General features: G+C 36.5%; 2 protein-coding genes across 2 annotated transcripts in view; one reads left to right on the top strand and one right to left on the bottom strand.

The window, feature by feature from the left end:
• The window catches only part of LOC105818259 (olfactory receptor 502-like), a 9,715-nt gene extending 4,664 nt beyond the window's left edge, over positions 1-5,051 (bottom strand). The window contains exons 1-2 of the mRNA XM_012654195.1: positions 5,033-5,051; positions 904-929 (exon numbers count right to left, since the gene is read on the bottom strand). Coding sequence (XP_012509649.1) covers positions 904-929; positions 5,033-5,051 — 45 coding nt within the window. The remainder of the gene's footprint in view (positions 1-903; positions 930-5,032) is intronic.
• Positions 5,052-11,253: 6,202 nt separating this feature from the next.
• On the top strand, positions 11,254-12,207 carry LOC105818258 (olfactory receptor 481-like). Its single transcript, XM_012654194.1, has one exon. The coding sequence runs from the start codon at positions 11,254-11,256 to the stop codon at positions 12,205-12,207; it is 954 nt and encodes a 317-aa protein (XP_012509648.1).
• Positions 12,208-17,057: the final 4,850 nt, after the last annotated feature.

Below are 17,057 nucleotides of genomic sequence, written 5' to 3'. Positions count from 1 at the left end.
TCTTTATTTATAGAGATATAAGACATATGCTATGACAAGTATAACATAAAAGTGGCAGGAAAAAATGAAACATATAAGGTCTGAAACAATTCCTACTCCCATCTTATTTTGTTCCTCTCCATTTTCTTTTCCACATTCCCTTTTTTTTATCTTCTCTGCTCCTTGCCAGAAGCTGGTAGAGAAAGTTTAAGTGATTTGAAGTTAATTGGTGATTACTATGTTTGACAGGGCTATTGAATTATTCTTTACTCTTTTGATTTTTTGGCATATTAAGTAACGCTAGACCATAGTTCCTTCTATTTCTGCTTTGGAGGTGCTAGAAGATAAATTCCAGAGAAAGGCATCTTTGGCCGTTTGTCACACATTTATGAAAGTCCAGGACAGTGCCTAGATATAAGAGGCACTCAATATAATTTTGAATTATGTGAATGTGAGAGTGAATTAATGACATTATTAATGCTCTATGTTACTATTACTAGAAATATGGTTAAATGTTTTATGGAAAAGATGTAATCTTCACTTATTTCTTCATAATTGAGGGAAGGGGTGAAGAAAAAAGAAGGTATTGAAGAAACTATGAGCACAGATAGCTGGAAATTAAGAATGTTGTCACTTTCTTATTCTTGGTAGAGAGGGAACCCAGAAGACTGAATGGGGAGGGCTTTGAAGAACTGAAAAGAGAGAATAGGATGACAAACTCAGGGCAAAAGCCAGGCATAAAAAAAGAGTAAGCTCTGGGCAAAACAAATAGAAGGGCTGACACAACGTTCTATGTATCTTGTTCTCCATTGGCTCCCAAGGTCATTGGGAACATTCGAAATAATGTCATATGGACATATCTCTGTCAATACTGTACTTGAATAGCATGAGAAAATCAGAATTCACCATTAATATGTATGAAAATAAAAGTATCACAAAAGTCAAAGGCTCTCATCTGAAATCACTGAAAAAGATTGTGCAAACTACACATACCCTGATATCCTGGACATTTCCCTCCTTGGAGAGACGTGCCAAGAACTTGTAGGGGCGTGTATATGTGTGTAAGTGTGTGAGTGTGCGCAGATGTTCTATGTGATTAAGCTCTCCTAGGTTCTCTGATATGACCATTCATAGGTCAAGTGTTGGTTGATACTACAATAACTAACTAAGACTAGTATCTAGAATGTAAAAATGGTAGTTTCTTTCTTCTAGCCTCTACACAACCACTGGTGAAGCTTTATGAAATTTTTTGGGTTTTTTTATTTGTTTGTTTTTGTTGTTGTTAACATTCATAACGTTCATAAATCTTAATGATAATAAACAGGGTCATTGTTTGGGGTATCCCAGTAGAAGTTAAGCATTTAATTTAATCCTTCCCACTCCAACTCATTTCAAACAAGAATCAGTTACAGCGTTTTCCTCTGGGAGGGACATAGGAGGGAACATTTGGGCGCAAGAGGAAAGGCTGGCAACGTTCAGGAGGAAAGAGAAGCAGACAGGTCCAGATATCTAACTCCTGGGACTCTCCACCTGGCAGTACATCCCTTCCCTATGTCAGGGGGATTGGAGATGGCTGAGAACATTACTAATGGAAAATGTTTATGGCATTTTCAACCAAATTTGAGGGTTTTGAGGCAGAAATAATTTAATAAAGGTTTTTTAGAAACCAAACATGAGGATTGACCCGGGAAAACACACCAACAAACAGAGTTGGGAGAGTTCCAGAGTCTGTTATAGGTGAAAGGTTTTTATAGGAAAATTTAAAAGATGGGAGGAGACTCTTAATACTGGAGTTGTCTTCCTTTCATTGGAGGGTACAATACAGAAATTACGACCGTTAGCTACAGATTACATCATACAGTCTAAAAAAAGTCTACATGCAAGACAATCAATAGAACTTCATGCTTCAGTTAATCTTAAAATAAATATGTCCTATTTATGGCAGCAGGTTATACATTGATCAGTACATGTACAGTACGTGAGGAATTTACAGTTAGAGTCTTTACTCAGAGGCAAAATGTCAGATGACCTTCCCAAGGTGAGTTAATGTGGAAGCTTGCTTAAGGTAATGTGACCTGTAGGTTATCATCATTTATATAAAGGTAAATGGATCATCAGAGGTACAAAGTTGAGCAAACTATGAGAAACAGCTAATGATTGAGGAAAAAACAACGTCATGAAAGACAGACATCAAATGATCACCAGAAGATCTAGTTCCAAAAGAAACAGAGTTAAGGTAATAGTAATTATTCTAGTCTTTATTGTAATTAATATACTCAGAGGGATATAAGAAAATATTAGGTGCATAGAGATCAACTTCAGATATGGAAAAATAAAAATGTTGTTGTTGAAATAATGAAGCAAACCCTCAACAGATAGGTTGAACATCATTATGGTCCTAGGGAGGTGAGCTGGGAAGCAGAGCTGAGGAATACACCTGAGATGTAGAACAAAAGCTCTAAGAGATGGAAAGATAAAAAAAAAAAGTTGAGATATGGAAAATAAGTTCAGAAGTTCTAATGTGTATCTAGCAGGGGTCCCAAGAGAGAGTCAGAATGGTGAAGTGGGAGTAGAGAAATAACACCTCATAAAATAATTGAAGAAAAACTTTTAGTGCTGTACAGAGACCGGGGTCCTCAGAGACATAGGTCTTCCCAACGACCAAGTAAAAAGAGTGACAAGAAAACATTACTCCCAAAATTATGTAATGAAATTACAAAAAAAGGATAGAGAGTATCCTAAAAGTTTCTATATAGTAATTATCTACAGAGGAAGAAAATATCGACACCAGATTTTTCATCAACAACACGGGATACAGGAAGAGAAGGAAGCAACACTTCTAAGTTGTGAGGTGGAGAATAATTAAGTATATAGAATCCAGTACCCAAACAATATGGGACTCAAACAGGAGTGCAAATAAAGACACTTTTATATCATGGTAGGGCTCAGAAATTTTACTGCTCACAGCCTTATCCTTCTGGATGAAAAGAGATAGAACCTAAAGAACACACAAAACACAAGTGACAGGAATGAATACAGGAACAAGTAAAAGTACTTTATTAGTCTAAATGATTGTTGATCAAAAATAATACTTTGTAGCTAAATTTCCTGATGGTTTAGCAAACCAGGTGTATCCCATAATATGCTGAAATAAAAAAAAAAGAGCAGGAAGAAGGTAGGTAAAGATGTGCTAATAGAAGTTGTAAACAGAGCATTAAAACTTCAGGAGTTACAACTATTGGAAGAATGGAAATAAGATGCATAAATTCCATATTATTTGATTAAAAGTAGTACGAAGAAAATTAATTCAATTTAAACAAATGTTGATAGTAAAACAATAAGAAAAAGAACAACAAAAAAGCATAGTAAATAAAAACAAAATTAGATCACTTCACAATATATGGTTGATACTACCAACAGTTTAAGAAGCGACGAAATGTGTACGTTCAGATATTGCTGGTGGGAAATAAATTGACAAAAATACTTCTAAAATTTTATAAAGGGGGAGAAAAAAACTTTTATAAACATACAAGGTATTATTCACAAGAAAGTTGTAGCAGTCCTAACAATTTATACAACTAATAACACTATGTTGAAATATTTAAAGCAAAATCTAATAGGAATATGAGAAATTGAAAAATCTACAGTCATAATGTGGGACTTTTAGAAACTGGTAAGTCAAACAAGTAACCAAAAAGTTTGATGTAATGGATTATTAGCACAAAACATCACGATGCTGGTTTCCTTTGAGGGCAATTTGGCAGTATCTATTAGAATTTAAATTGTGGAAACATTTCAACCCAATTATTCTACTTCTTGGAGTACATCCAAGAGAAATACTGGTACAATGAAGCATTAGTCAAAGTGTAGTTAAATAAATATTAATTAAATACTTTGGAGTAGTATATATCATTGCAAAGCATGAAGATCAATACAACATGGAATCATCTTAAAACTATTATTGATTAAAACAAGCAATGTCAGAACAATACAAACAGTAACATTACTCATAAAAACCACGTGGTAATTAGGAAAAAAGAAGAGATCCTTGACTTGTCTAGAAAGGGAGCACTGGGACCAAGATAAATGTGGGATGGGGGAAGAAAGAAGTATCTTCAATAATTGGATCTCTGTCTAGCTCAACAGCGCAAGGTTTTAGGAAAAAAAAAAAAAAAACCATGTAAGTGGGAATGCCAAAGCTGAATTGAAATGTAGATCATCTTAATATGGAGAACGGCATTATGGCTCTTCAATGCAGCTCTTTAAAGTGTGACTAATTATAAACCACATGACAGTGCCAAGAAATAGCTCCAGGTACCTGGTCATAGCTGCTCCTCAGAAATGGCACAGGTGATTGCAGCCATAGCTCAGAATAATTATGTACCTTCAAATGAAGCCCCAAAACTAATTAGATCTATGTGGTTGTAATAACTACATACAAATGATGAAGAGAATTAATGAAACCCCTGAGATCTTAGTGAATATCTCAGCCAGCATAATGGTGTGTGAATACATAAACACACCTAAGTGTCTCAATCTTACTGGATTTTCTCCCATTGGAATTATCCATAGGATGTTAAACCTGTGCATGTCTGGTGCTCAGGTACTTTTGGTCTTATATTACAAATGGTCCTAAATCCTGCATAAATACGCCCTGCCGTACAGAGATGATTCCTGGAGTCTGTCATTATATTTGACCGGCAGGTAGCATTCAGTCTTTGTTCTTGATACAAAAATGTCTTTTGCATTTGTAGTGGAAGCTAATACTTGCTTATTTGAAGTGAATTCTTATTTATGGATTATTCATTCATTGCCATTCATTGCTAGATGTTTTAACACAGATTATTTCATTTAACATAGTAATATGTGAGATAAATATTGTTATTACTGTGTCACAATTTTAAAAATAAGGAAAAATGAGGCTCAGAAGGATTAGGTAACTTTTCCAAGATCACCTGGATAGTATGTGGGAGACCTGAAATTTATTCCCAGAACTTTGGGATGAAATTTTATTTTATTGTCATTATGGCACTGTATGTCATGCCTCACATACCATAGTGGTTGGCACTCATATCGTGTTTTGAATTCATTTGAGTATTTTATGTATTTTTTCACACAAAAATATAAGATTTATTCCAGATTTGTGTTTTTTAAACCTCTGACACAATCCTGGGACTAATTAATAAAATCAGAGATTTAGCATTCTTTCACTATATCCAGTTAATTCATGTGATAAATTGATCAAATCACATTGAATAATTGTCACTGCATAAAGGATATTTGTCATAGTCAGGTTGACTAAGAATGGAAGACCACTAGTTACTCATCTGTATATCTTGTAAGAAGATATTTTAAATGTTATGATTTTTCAAAAGTAGCGAATATTCCATTTGGCCATTCAGGGGACTTACACATGGTCAATTCAGTTCCTCTAGAAAACAGTCACATACCTTCTTCCTCAAATGGCAGGCTTCTAATATTTGATAGTACTTTGAAAGTGTTATTTGATATTTGATAGTAGTTTGGGGTTTTTTGTTTTTGTTTTTTCTTTGAGACAGGGTCTCACTCTGTTGCCTGGGCTTGATTGAGTGCAGTGGAGTCATGATAGCTCACTGGAACCCTAAATTCCTGGGCTCAAGTGCTTCTCCTGCCTCAGCCTCCTGAGTAGCTGGAACTACAGGCACAGGCCACTAAGGGCAGCTAATTTTTTCTTTTTCCTTTTGTTTTTTTGGTAGAGAAGGGGTCTTGCTCTTGCTCAGGCTGTTCTCCAACTCCTCAAGGGATTATAGGTGTGAGCCACCAAGCCTGCCTCTTTCCTCTTCACTTTCCACCTTTCTGAGCCTTTATGGTATCACGATCTTACTTGTAAACAGAGTATAAAGAAAATTTATTTTTTAAATCCAACATGAGCACTGTTTGTCTTTTGACAGACCGTTTGAATTTATTATGATTGCCGATTTATTTGGATTTCCACCATTGTATTTTGTTCTTTCTATTTACTTTGTTTTTCGGATCTACTCCATTGATTTCTATTTTTTGGCTTCTTTTGCATTAAATTAATTTTTTAAATCCTTATATTTTTGATACTAGTTTGAAAATTATATATTTAATTTCTATCCTCTAACACATCCCTAAACTTTTAACATACTACATAGAATTTCAAAAATATCTTTGGCCTTCTCTCAAAACTAGGACTTTAGAATTCTTTAACTTTATGGTAGACAGAATTCTAAAGATCATCCCGAAGAGTCCTATCCCCCTATATTTCAATGAAACACTAATCTGGATATTGCTGTGAAGAGATTTTGCAGATGCAATTTGAGTCCCAAGTCAGCTGACCTTAAAACATGAGATTTTCTGTAAAAGCCTGACCGAATCAGGTCAACTCTTTAAAAACAGAGCATGCTCTCTGGTAGCCGAGAAAGGAACCAGAGAGATAGGAAGTCCAGGAAGGAATTGGTGTGTTGCTGGAATGGCAGGGGTCGTGTGACCTGGAATACAGGTGGCCTCTGTAAGCTGATAGCCAGGAAGGAAATGGAGACCTCAGCCCTACAACAGGCTGGATTCTGCCAACAGCCTGACTGGATTTTGCCAGCAACCTGAATGAGCATTGAAATGGACTATATCTCAGAGTCTCCAGGTAAGAGCCCAGCCAGGCTGACACCTTGATTTCAGCCTTGTGAGAACCTGAGCAGAGAAACTATGAGCCAATCCAGACTTCTGACCAAGAGAACTGTGAAATTATATTGTTTTCAGCTGCTAGGTTTGTAGTAATTTGTTATGCAGCAATAGAAAACTAATTCATACTCCTTTCAAACCACTTCCCATTTTACATGTTATTGTTTAGTATTTTCATTTCACCATTTAAAAAAATTAATACACTTTATTTTTTCAGAGCAGTTTTAGGTTCTAGCAAAAGTGAGCAGGAAGCACAGAGAGTCCCCATACACCCCATCCACACACATGTGCAACCTCCCCCACTATTGACATCCTGCATCACAGTGGTACATGTCCCCGGGCTGATCATTACATTTCCAGTCTGATAATTCCAATATTCCAGCCATATATGACTGGATGCTGATGCTGGGTCTGATGCTGATCAGTCTCTTTGAATTGTGTTTTATGTATTTTATTATGCTGTGTAATTTTTTTAAGCATACATGATGTACTGGATCAAAGTAACTGCAGTAAACAGGTTTAGTAATGTAGTCGTACAGTGTGGCGGGTGGGGAAGGATTCTGTAGATTTACAGTTAGGTCTCAGTGTTTGGTGAGCCTGTGCCCCTGGATTGGGAATTTCGCCAGTGCTTCTTGGACCCCACCTCATGGACGGGATGGCTGGAGGGGGCTGGAGTTGTGTATGCCCTTCTCCCAGGTAGGTTAGGCTCTGATATAACCCAAGCAGGTTAGACTCTGGGAAAATACTTTCTCCTGAGGGCAGGCCTTGTTAGGAAAAACAAAATTCTCTGGCATATTTCAAAATAGCTATTTTTCCCCTCCCCCTGTTGGAAGCCTGAGGGGATTTTTCTTTGATATTCACTTAGAGGACCTGGTAGAATTTCATGGAGGTAAAACTCAGACAAGCATGAGGGCTCCGCTCCAACTGGGACTCCTGAAGTTTTCCTCTCTCAGACTTGTCCACACTGAGCCTCCAGCAATTCATCAGTTACACTTCAGGTCCCCACCCAGTACTGGTTCCTGCAGTGGTTTCTGCTCATCTGCCTGTCTCTCCAATTTTGGGGGCAGTGGTTTGCCCTGTGACCTCACTTTTTTGACAAATCTAAGGAAGAGTTGTTGATTTTTTTAATTTGCTCAGCATTTTACTTGTTACAAGCAAGTGGTGACTTCCAAGCTTCTGACATGCCAGACTGGAAACTGGAAGTCTCATTTGGCATTAATTTTGCCCAAATTAATCAGTGTTATTATCATTATTATGCACTCAATGTTTATGTATAATTACCCATATATTTGCCTATATATTTACACACTGCTGCTATTTGCATATAAAGACCTTCCTTCTGGTTCATTTTCCTGCTGTCTTTACTTTTTTAGAAATTCCTTTAGTGATGTTCTGTTTGTGGTAAATATTGCCATTTTTTCGTTGTATCTATTCTCCTCATGCTGAATTACAGATTGACAAATGTCTCTAGATGATTGCAGTTCTGATTCAGCTTATCTTGCTGGTCATTATTCATTATTTTCTCTCAAGCCTTTTAACTTGTAATTTATCACTTTATTATTTCAGTGTCTCCTGGCTTCTATTGTTACTGATGTAGAGTTTGCTTTTAGTCTAATTGTCATGCCTTTGTAGGTAATTATATATCATTATTGGCAAACTTAAGTGTTTTTTCTTCGTCTTGGCATTGTTTCAGTTTTACTATACTAATATATCTCTTCATTTAATCTAATTGTTATTATTTGTGTTTTTTCAACCATTCTCTATTTCCAAAACTGCCTCTACTCTTATTTTTTTTCTAAGTTTTCTCTTCTGGAACCCACATTGAATGTGAAAATGGGCCCTTTCATTCAATTTTCTATATTAATGTGTCTTTCACTTATTCAGTTATTTTTGCTTCTAAAAATAACTTGTTTTCTCAAAAACACCTTTACATCTGTTTTCAGGTTACAATTTTCTTCTTTTCAGCTGTATCTAATCTTCTACCTAACTATATCTTAAGTTTTAATTAAGTGACAATGTTTTACATTTCTAGCAGATATTTTTCATTCTTTTATAAAATTTGTTTTTTAAAATATAGTACCTTGATCCATTCTCTGATTTATAATATTATATTTTATTTCTTTAATCATTTTAAATGTAATTATTTTTATTCTGTTTTAGATAATTCTACCATCTGGCATCTTAGGGATTAATTCTCCATTTTTATTTGTGCTAACTCTTGCTCATGGAGGCTCATTTCTTCTTGTATGTGGCAATTTGGGGCTGTGCATTCCCCTTTGCTGTGGCTTTATCAATGTGTGATATTTTGGGACTTGTAGTAAAGGTATGTCTATTCAGATAGGATTAGCATTTGCTCTTTTAGGCAATGTTTGGTTATTTATTGCTGGTAAACTATACCAAAACATGGTTTTAAAGAGCCATTTTATTTATTCTTCATAATTTTATGGATCAAGGAGTTGAGAAGGACTCATCTAGGTTTGGCTATGATCCATGTGTCATCACTTGGGGCAGCTGTGACTGCAGAATCCACTTCCCAGATGGGGTCTCCACTCTCATGCCTGTGCTGGGCTAGTCATTGATGGGGAGATATCTGCTGGGAGCTCAGCTGTAGCTGTCACTGACATTGTAGGCAACCACACATGTGAGAGTTGAGAAGCCTCAGCCATCTCACAGCATGGCAGCTGTGTCCCCAAAGAGATGGCCAAGGATGAGTGTTCTAAGAATCCCAAAGGGAAGTTACAAGGATTTCTATGACATAGCCTCAGAAGTCCCAGAATATCACTTCTCCTTCTCAAGCAAGTCACTAAGTCCTGCTTAAATCCAAGTGGAGGGTAATTAGATGCCTCCTTCAATTGGGAGTAGTAGAACAAAATTTGTAGTCTTTATTCTATCACAGATATGTCTTTAATATGTCACTTTATAATATCAATATATTATAGTACTATTCCTATATTATTGCAAATGCATGACTATGTTATGATAATTCAAAGTTTGGGGATTTAAACTAAACAAGAAATGTAAATTCAAATCCCAAACATGCATCAGGGTAGGCCAATTATAATTAATTCTTAGGAAAGGAAATTTATGGGTTTTTTTCTCTTTCTCAGAGAGTAGGCTGAGACAGAAGATTTTCCTTCTCACCTCCCCTGGCTAGTAAGACTATATTTAAAGACTGCCATTTCACTGAGGTTACAGGCAAGGATTCCTGCATTAGGAGTAGACATGTGGGAAGTGGGCATGGGAATCACAGTCTCAACTCTCCAACTTGCACAGGCCCAAACCGTTACCTTCAATGTCTTCACAGCTATTAAAACTCAGGTCCTTAGTAGTAGGGTTTGACAAATGTCTCTAGACAGTTGCAGTTCTGCTTCAGGTTAGTTCATGATTATCAACTCTCATATCACTTTTGGTGGGTGTGTAGTTCCTTGATTACATGGAAGCTTGCTTTGCATTCTGAGCATTTTAAATATATCTAAGCTACCAGTTTATCCAAGTATTTTGTTGAGAATGTTTTAAGACATTTCATGTTCACAGATTGATTAAATTGGAAATATGTCTTCATTTTATTTATTTTTTGCATTCTCATGATTAAACCTACTCATTAATTTTTTGTTAAATGGAATAACTTCTCAATTTCCTTCTATTTATGGATTACTCTGTTGCTCTCACATGGCTGGCATAGTACAAACAATTGACCCTTCGTTAACATATTTTAATTGACACCTTATTAATACATTATTATAGAATATATCCATTTTGTTAGGATTGTACAATACCTAAAATTCAATTAATGACCCAAAGTGGATTTTTTTCTCATGTTGCTCTCAGAATTAAACTCTATATGCAGCTTCCATTTACGGCTCCTCTATAAATTACATTAACCAGATTAGATGCTGTTACATTGTTCTGACAAAATAATCTTGAAAACTCAGTGTGGTCTAACACAACATAGATTTATTTCTCACTTCCAGTATATTTTCAGTATATACTTTGTTCACATTCACGCAAAACCCAGGCTGGTGGGAGGAACCACTATATTACAGTCGTATTATGTAAAATGCATCACGATGGAAAAGGAAGACTGAGACAATTTAATTCAATCCTGAAGAGAGAACATTTCCTCTCATAGTACATTGGCATGTGCTGTTCACAGTCTTACCTAACTGCAAAGGGGCTGGTGAGTATGGTATCTAATATGCCTGGGAAAGAGAGACAAACTGGATAGTGCTAAACAAAAGCACAAAGTCAGTTACTTTGACGATTCTGGTTCTCATCGGGTTCTCTAAACATTTTGTCTGTGTCACTCCACAATCTGAGTAGATCAAATGACAAATGTGAGTGCTAGCCATGTACTCATCTGAGTCATTCATCCCTTGATATCTGTGGCTTTAGGATAATGGACATTAATATTCTCAAATCATGCTTAATGCGACATGATTAGAAACATTTCGGGAAGTATAAGCATTAGACAAAAGTAGTAGCTACATTTTGATTTTTACTAGGCTGAATGTTGAAATAAATGTATTAATTATGAGATCATTTAATTTATTCTGATATCCACTGGGTTTTATTTTAATAGGCACCATTCCAAGAAAGATGGAGACTGGAAATGGCACAATGGTGACAGAGTTCATTATTTTGGGGTTGACAGAGAATCCTACGCTTTGTGCAGTCTTCTTTGTGGTATTTCTAGGAATCTATGTTGTTACCATATTGGGCAATATCAGCATAATGATGTTAATCCGAGGAAGCCCTCAGCTCCACACCCCTATGTACTTCTTCCTCAGCCATTTGGCCTTTGTGGACATCGGCTATTCCACATCAGTCACACCTATCATGATTGTGAGTTTCCTGAGGGAGAGAACTGCTATCCCTGTTGCTGGCTGCATAGCCCAGCTTGGCTCCGATGTTGTCTTTGGGACGGCTGAGTGCTTCCTGCTGGCCGCCATGGCCTATGATCGCTATGTGGCCATCTGCTCCCCACTTCTCTACTCCACACACATGTCTCCCAGGCTCTGCATCATCTTGTTGGTTGCTTCCTATGTGGGTGGGTGTGTGAATTCTTCATCATTTACTGGCTGCTTATTGAGCTTGACTTTCTGTGGACCAAACAAAATCAACCATTTCTTTTGTGACCTCCCACCACTAGTGAAGCTTTCTTGCACCCATATTTATATTGCTGAAATATCTCCTACCATCTCAGCTGGGTCAATCATTGTAATCACACTGTTTATCATAGTTGTTTCATATCTGTTCATCCTCCACTCGATCCTGAAGATGCGCTCTACCCAGGGAAGGCACAAGGCCTTCTCCACCTGCACCTCCCACCTCACGGCGGTCACTCTGTTTTATGGGACAGTTACATTTGTTTATGTTATACCAAAGTCAAGCCACTCAGATGATCATATTAAAGTGGTGTCTGTGTTCTACACAGTAATAATCCCCATGCTGAACCCTCTGATCTACAGTCTGAGGAACAAGGAGGTGAAAGAGGCCATGAGAAAAGTGATGGCAAGAACATATTCCTCATTTGAAAGAAATCCAATGTGAGTCCAGAAGTTCTAAAACAATAGTTTTGGGAACATATGTTGTGGATGTTTATGTTTTCCTGTAGCCTTGTTTGATGGGGAGAACTATTGTAAATATACAATGCCAATATGTTGATTCATATCCACTTTATAATTCTAGAGAGTCACAAAATAAAATATATCATTTTCATGAGAATCTGGGTTCAAATTAAATGTGTATATTTTAGGGTTAGGATACCTGGAGATTACAGTTCCACTCTTTCTTTCCTCTGCTTAGTATTTACAGAGTCTATGATTAGAGAGTGGGGTTTTTTCCTTCAGCTAGTAGTATATATTTTTTAAATGTCATAAATTAGCATCTTGGAAAGAATCGTATATTCAATGGACATGAACTTGATGATGTTATCAACATCCCAGGTCTTCCTGGCCTCTTTTACACAGGATTATCCTAATCTTTGGAAATAATGATGCTGGCACCTTGGGAAAGATTTATTCCTATCTGATCTAAACTAGACCAATAGAATTTATTTCACGATTTTGCCACCAGGACACTCAATCCAGGTAACACAGAAGGAACTCTGAGGGCTTGTCAGACAAGCCTCTGAGTAGTAGGGAAGTCTCCCATTTGGTGCTGGTGGGGAGGGGGCTGGGCACAGTGGAGCTTGCTTTCAGCAAGCCAGTTGGTATTTTCAGGGCATAAAATTATTGACTGAGACACCCAGGTGGATGCAGGCCTGGAATACAGCTGCCATCCTTCTTTGTAATATCTCTCAAGAAGGTGTTCACTGCCAGTACTTGCGTCACTTCCTTATGTTAAGTACCCAATTCAATGTTCATGGCATGTAAATTAGGAAAAACATAACTCTTTGCAAACAGTCAGGTATAGAAAGACAACCTATGGAAGGAAGTAGTTTAAAGAATTCCTGGACACTCAGCACTCTCGTGGATGAAACTATTCAGCTGCAGTTTTTGAAAAGGTGACACCATAGAATTCAGGGTAGATCCCAGTTTTTATAATGAAATAATCCGGCAGTGTTAATGATCATCACTTTGGACCTCTTATGTTGAGCATTTCAATAAATGCATGTATCAGCCATTTGTATATCTTCTGTTGTATAATTTCTTCTCAGATCTTTTGCCAATTTTATTCTTAGATTGTAGTTTTATTTTATATATATATTTTTTTATTTCAAGAATATTATGGGGGTACTAATGTTTAAGTTACATATATTGCCTTTGCCTTGCCTGATCAGAGCTACAAGCATGTCCATCCTCCAGACAGCGCACACCACACCCATTAGGTGTGGATATACCCATCCCCTCATCCTCCCTCCCATCTGTGCTATACACAATGAATGTTACTTCCATATGTGCACATAGGTGTTGGTCAATTAGTACCAATTTAATGTTGAGTACATGTGGTGCTTGTTTTCCCATTCTTGTCATACTTCACTTAGCAGAATGGTCTCCAGCTCCACACTCGACAATACAAGAGGTGTGAGATCACCATTGTTTTTTGTGGCTGAGTAGTACTCCATGGTACACATATACCACACTTTATTAATCCACTCATGTATTGATGGGCCCTTGGGTTGTTTCCACATCTTTGCAATTTTGAATTGTGCTGCTATAAACATTTGAGTGCAGATGTCTTTTTTATAGAATGTCTTTTTTTCCTTAGGGTAGATGCTGAGAAATGGGATTGCTGGATCAAATGGTAGTTCTACTTTTAGCTCTTTGAGGTATCTTCATACTACTTTCCACCAAGGTTGTACTAGTTTGCAGTACCACTAGCAGTGTATTAGTGTTCCTATCTCTTAAGATCCGTGCCAACATATGCTGTTTTGGGACTTTTTGATAAAGCCATTATCACTGGAGTCAAGTGATATCTCATTGTGGTTTTGATTTTCATTTCCCTGATGATTAGAGATGTTGTGCATTTTTTCATATGTTAGTTGGCTATTATTCTGTCTTCTTTTGAAAAGATTCTGTTAATGCGCTTTGTTTGCTTTTATTTTATTTTATTTTTTTTTCTGAGACACAGTCTTGCTCTGTTGCCTGGGCTAGAGTGCCATGGCGTCAGCCTAGGTCACAGCAACCTCAAACTTCTGGACTCAAGCATCCTACTGCCTTAGCCTCCCGAGTAGCTACAGGCATGTGCCACCATGCCCAGCAAATTTTTTCTAAATATTTTTAGTTGTCCAGTTAATCTCTTTCTGTATTTTTAGTAGAAACAGGGTCTCACTCTTGTTCAGGCTGGTTGCAAACTCCTGAGCTCAAATGCTCCACCCGCCTTGGCCTCCCGGAGTGCTAAGATTATAAGCATGAGCAACTGTGTCCAGCCCCTTTGTTTGCTTTTTAATGGGATTGTTTGATTTTTTTCTTGTTGATTTTCCTCAGTTCTATATAGATTCTAGTTATCAGCCCTTTATTGGCTGTGTATCATGTGAATATTTTTTCTCATTCTGTAGATTGTCTATTTGCTCTCATGATAGTTTCCTTGGCTGTGCAGAAGCTATTTAATTTGATCAGGTCCCATTTATTTTTGTTGTTGCTGTGATTGCCTTTGGGGTCTTCTTCATAAATTCTTTCCCTAGGCTGATGTGTACAAAATTTTTTCCAAAATTTTCTTCTAGAATTCTTATAATTGCATGCCTTAGGTTTAGGTCCACTGTGAGTTGATTTTTGTGAGAAGTGAGAAGTGTGGATCCTGTTTCAGTCTTCTACATGTGGCTATCCAATTTTCTCAGCACCATTTATTGAATAAGGATTCTTTTCCCCACTGTATGTTTTTGTCTGATTTGTCAAAGATCAGATGGCTATATGAGGATGGTTTTATATCTGGGTTCTCAGTTCTATTCTGTTGGGCTAAATCTCTGTTCTATGCCAGTACCATGCTTTTTTGGTTACTGTAGCCTTGTAGTACAGCTTGTAGTTTTCTTATTGATATGTTCTTACTATTAATATAATGTGTCATGAGTCCATTTTCAGATTTGTCTATTTTAAAGGTATACTCCCATTCTAAAGTTTGCTCTGTCACTCTCTTAATCATATGTTTTGGTGAACAAAACTTTTTAATTTTAATGAAATCTAATTTAACAATCTTTGCTTTAATGTTTAATATCTTGGTGAAGACTTCAAGAAATCGTTGCCTAATCCAAGGTTACAATGATATTCTCTCATGTTTTCTTCCAGAGCCTTTATGCTTTTGAAATTCAGGGTTGGGCTGAAACTTTAGGGTTGTTTTTTTTTTTTAATCTATGAATTCAACATAGGCAAGACACACGAATTTATTTACTGTGAAAATGTGCGATTTCTCTCTTCATACCAGCTCCTCCTCTGCTACTAATTTCTAGGTAAATTCCTGGGAGGCTATTGTAATGTGAAATTATTTGTTCTTCCATTTTTTCTTCTAAATTTCCACCTGTCATCCAAGGACTGGCTGATTCCACCTCATCCCTTCAGTCTCCAAGTCTGTAGCAGGCCAAAGTACTCACCTGCCCTCAGTATGCAAACTGCCACAGTGCTTTGCTCACCTATGTGGATATGAGCTCATCAATGCTTTCATGAATCCTCTATTCTCGGTTCGTTGCATATATAAACATGATTTTCACTTTGCCTAGGTTTTTCTTGCTATGATGTGATCAAAGGGTTTTTTTTACATCCTTCTATATCTTAATTCAGAGATGCAAGTCCCACTTTGATTAATGTTCATATATCTAGAATTCTTGGAATATATCTAACATGTGTTGCTTTTTTATCCACTTTATTATCACTGAATTTTTTTGCTAATGTTTCTTTAAGATGTTTGCATCTATGTTCATGAGAAAGTTTTACCTGTCATTTTCCACCATAGAAATGAAATTATGAAGTTGGGCTATAAAAATATAAAAATGACTTGGAAAGGGTTTCTTTTGTTATCTTTTCTCAGAAGAACTTTTTATAGGATTGGTGATATTTATGTACTAAATAGTTGTATAAAATTAACATTGAAGCCATTTGTGCCTTACACTTTTGTGTAAAAGTCACTATAGGAGTCGTTTTCTTTAATGGGTAAAGGAATATTCAATTTTTCAATTTCTTTTTATGTCATTTTTGGTAACATGTTCTTAAAAATAGTTTACCAGATCACTTCTATTTCAAAATCATATCTTCTTATTTTTTATTTTCACTAAGATCTGTAATGTCATCATTTCACTCCTGATGTTGTAATTTCTGTATTTTTATTAGGTCTTATTAGAGTATTGGAGGTATATCAATTTTATTAGCATTTTCAAAGAATAAAATTTTTTATTTGTGCTTTTCTGCTTTGTATATCAATTTTCTATTGCTTAAAATTTTATTTATTTCTATTATGTTTTTCTTTATTTACTTGGGTTTAATTTAGTGTTTGTTTTTTTGTTTCAGAATATTTTGGGGGTACAAACGCTTTGGTTACATAGACTGTCTTTGCACCACCCGAGTCAGAGCTAAAAGAATGCCCAACCCTGACACATTGTGCTCCGCACCCATTAGGTGTGAATTTTCCCATCCCATATCCCCTCTCCCACCTGCCCGACACCCGATAAATATTACTTCCATATGTGCAGATAAGTTTTGATCTATTACTACCAATTTAGTGGTGAGTACATGTGGTGCTTGTTTTTCCATTCTTGTGATACTTCACTTAGAGGAATAGGTTCTAGCTCCATCGAGAATAATACAAGAGGTGCTAGTTCACCATTTTATTTTATGGCTGAGTAGTACTCCATGGTATACATATATTTTAACTGTTTTCATATATGATTTTAACCATCATTGTCCCCTCCTCCTTCTCCTCCTCCTCCTCCCTGTCTTCCTGATCTTCTCTTCTTCTTGAACTTTTTTTTTTTT

The sequence above is a fragment of the Propithecus coquereli genome, unplaced genomic scaffold (assembly GCF_000956105.1).
Source record: "Propithecus coquereli isolate 6110/MARCELLA unplaced genomic scaffold, Pcoq_1.0 Scaffold44, whole genome shotgun sequence".
Lineage (NCBI taxonomy): Eukaryota > Metazoa > Chordata > Mammalia > Primates > Indriidae > Propithecus > Propithecus coquereli.
This window is presented reverse-complemented; position numbering and strand designations above follow the sequence as displayed.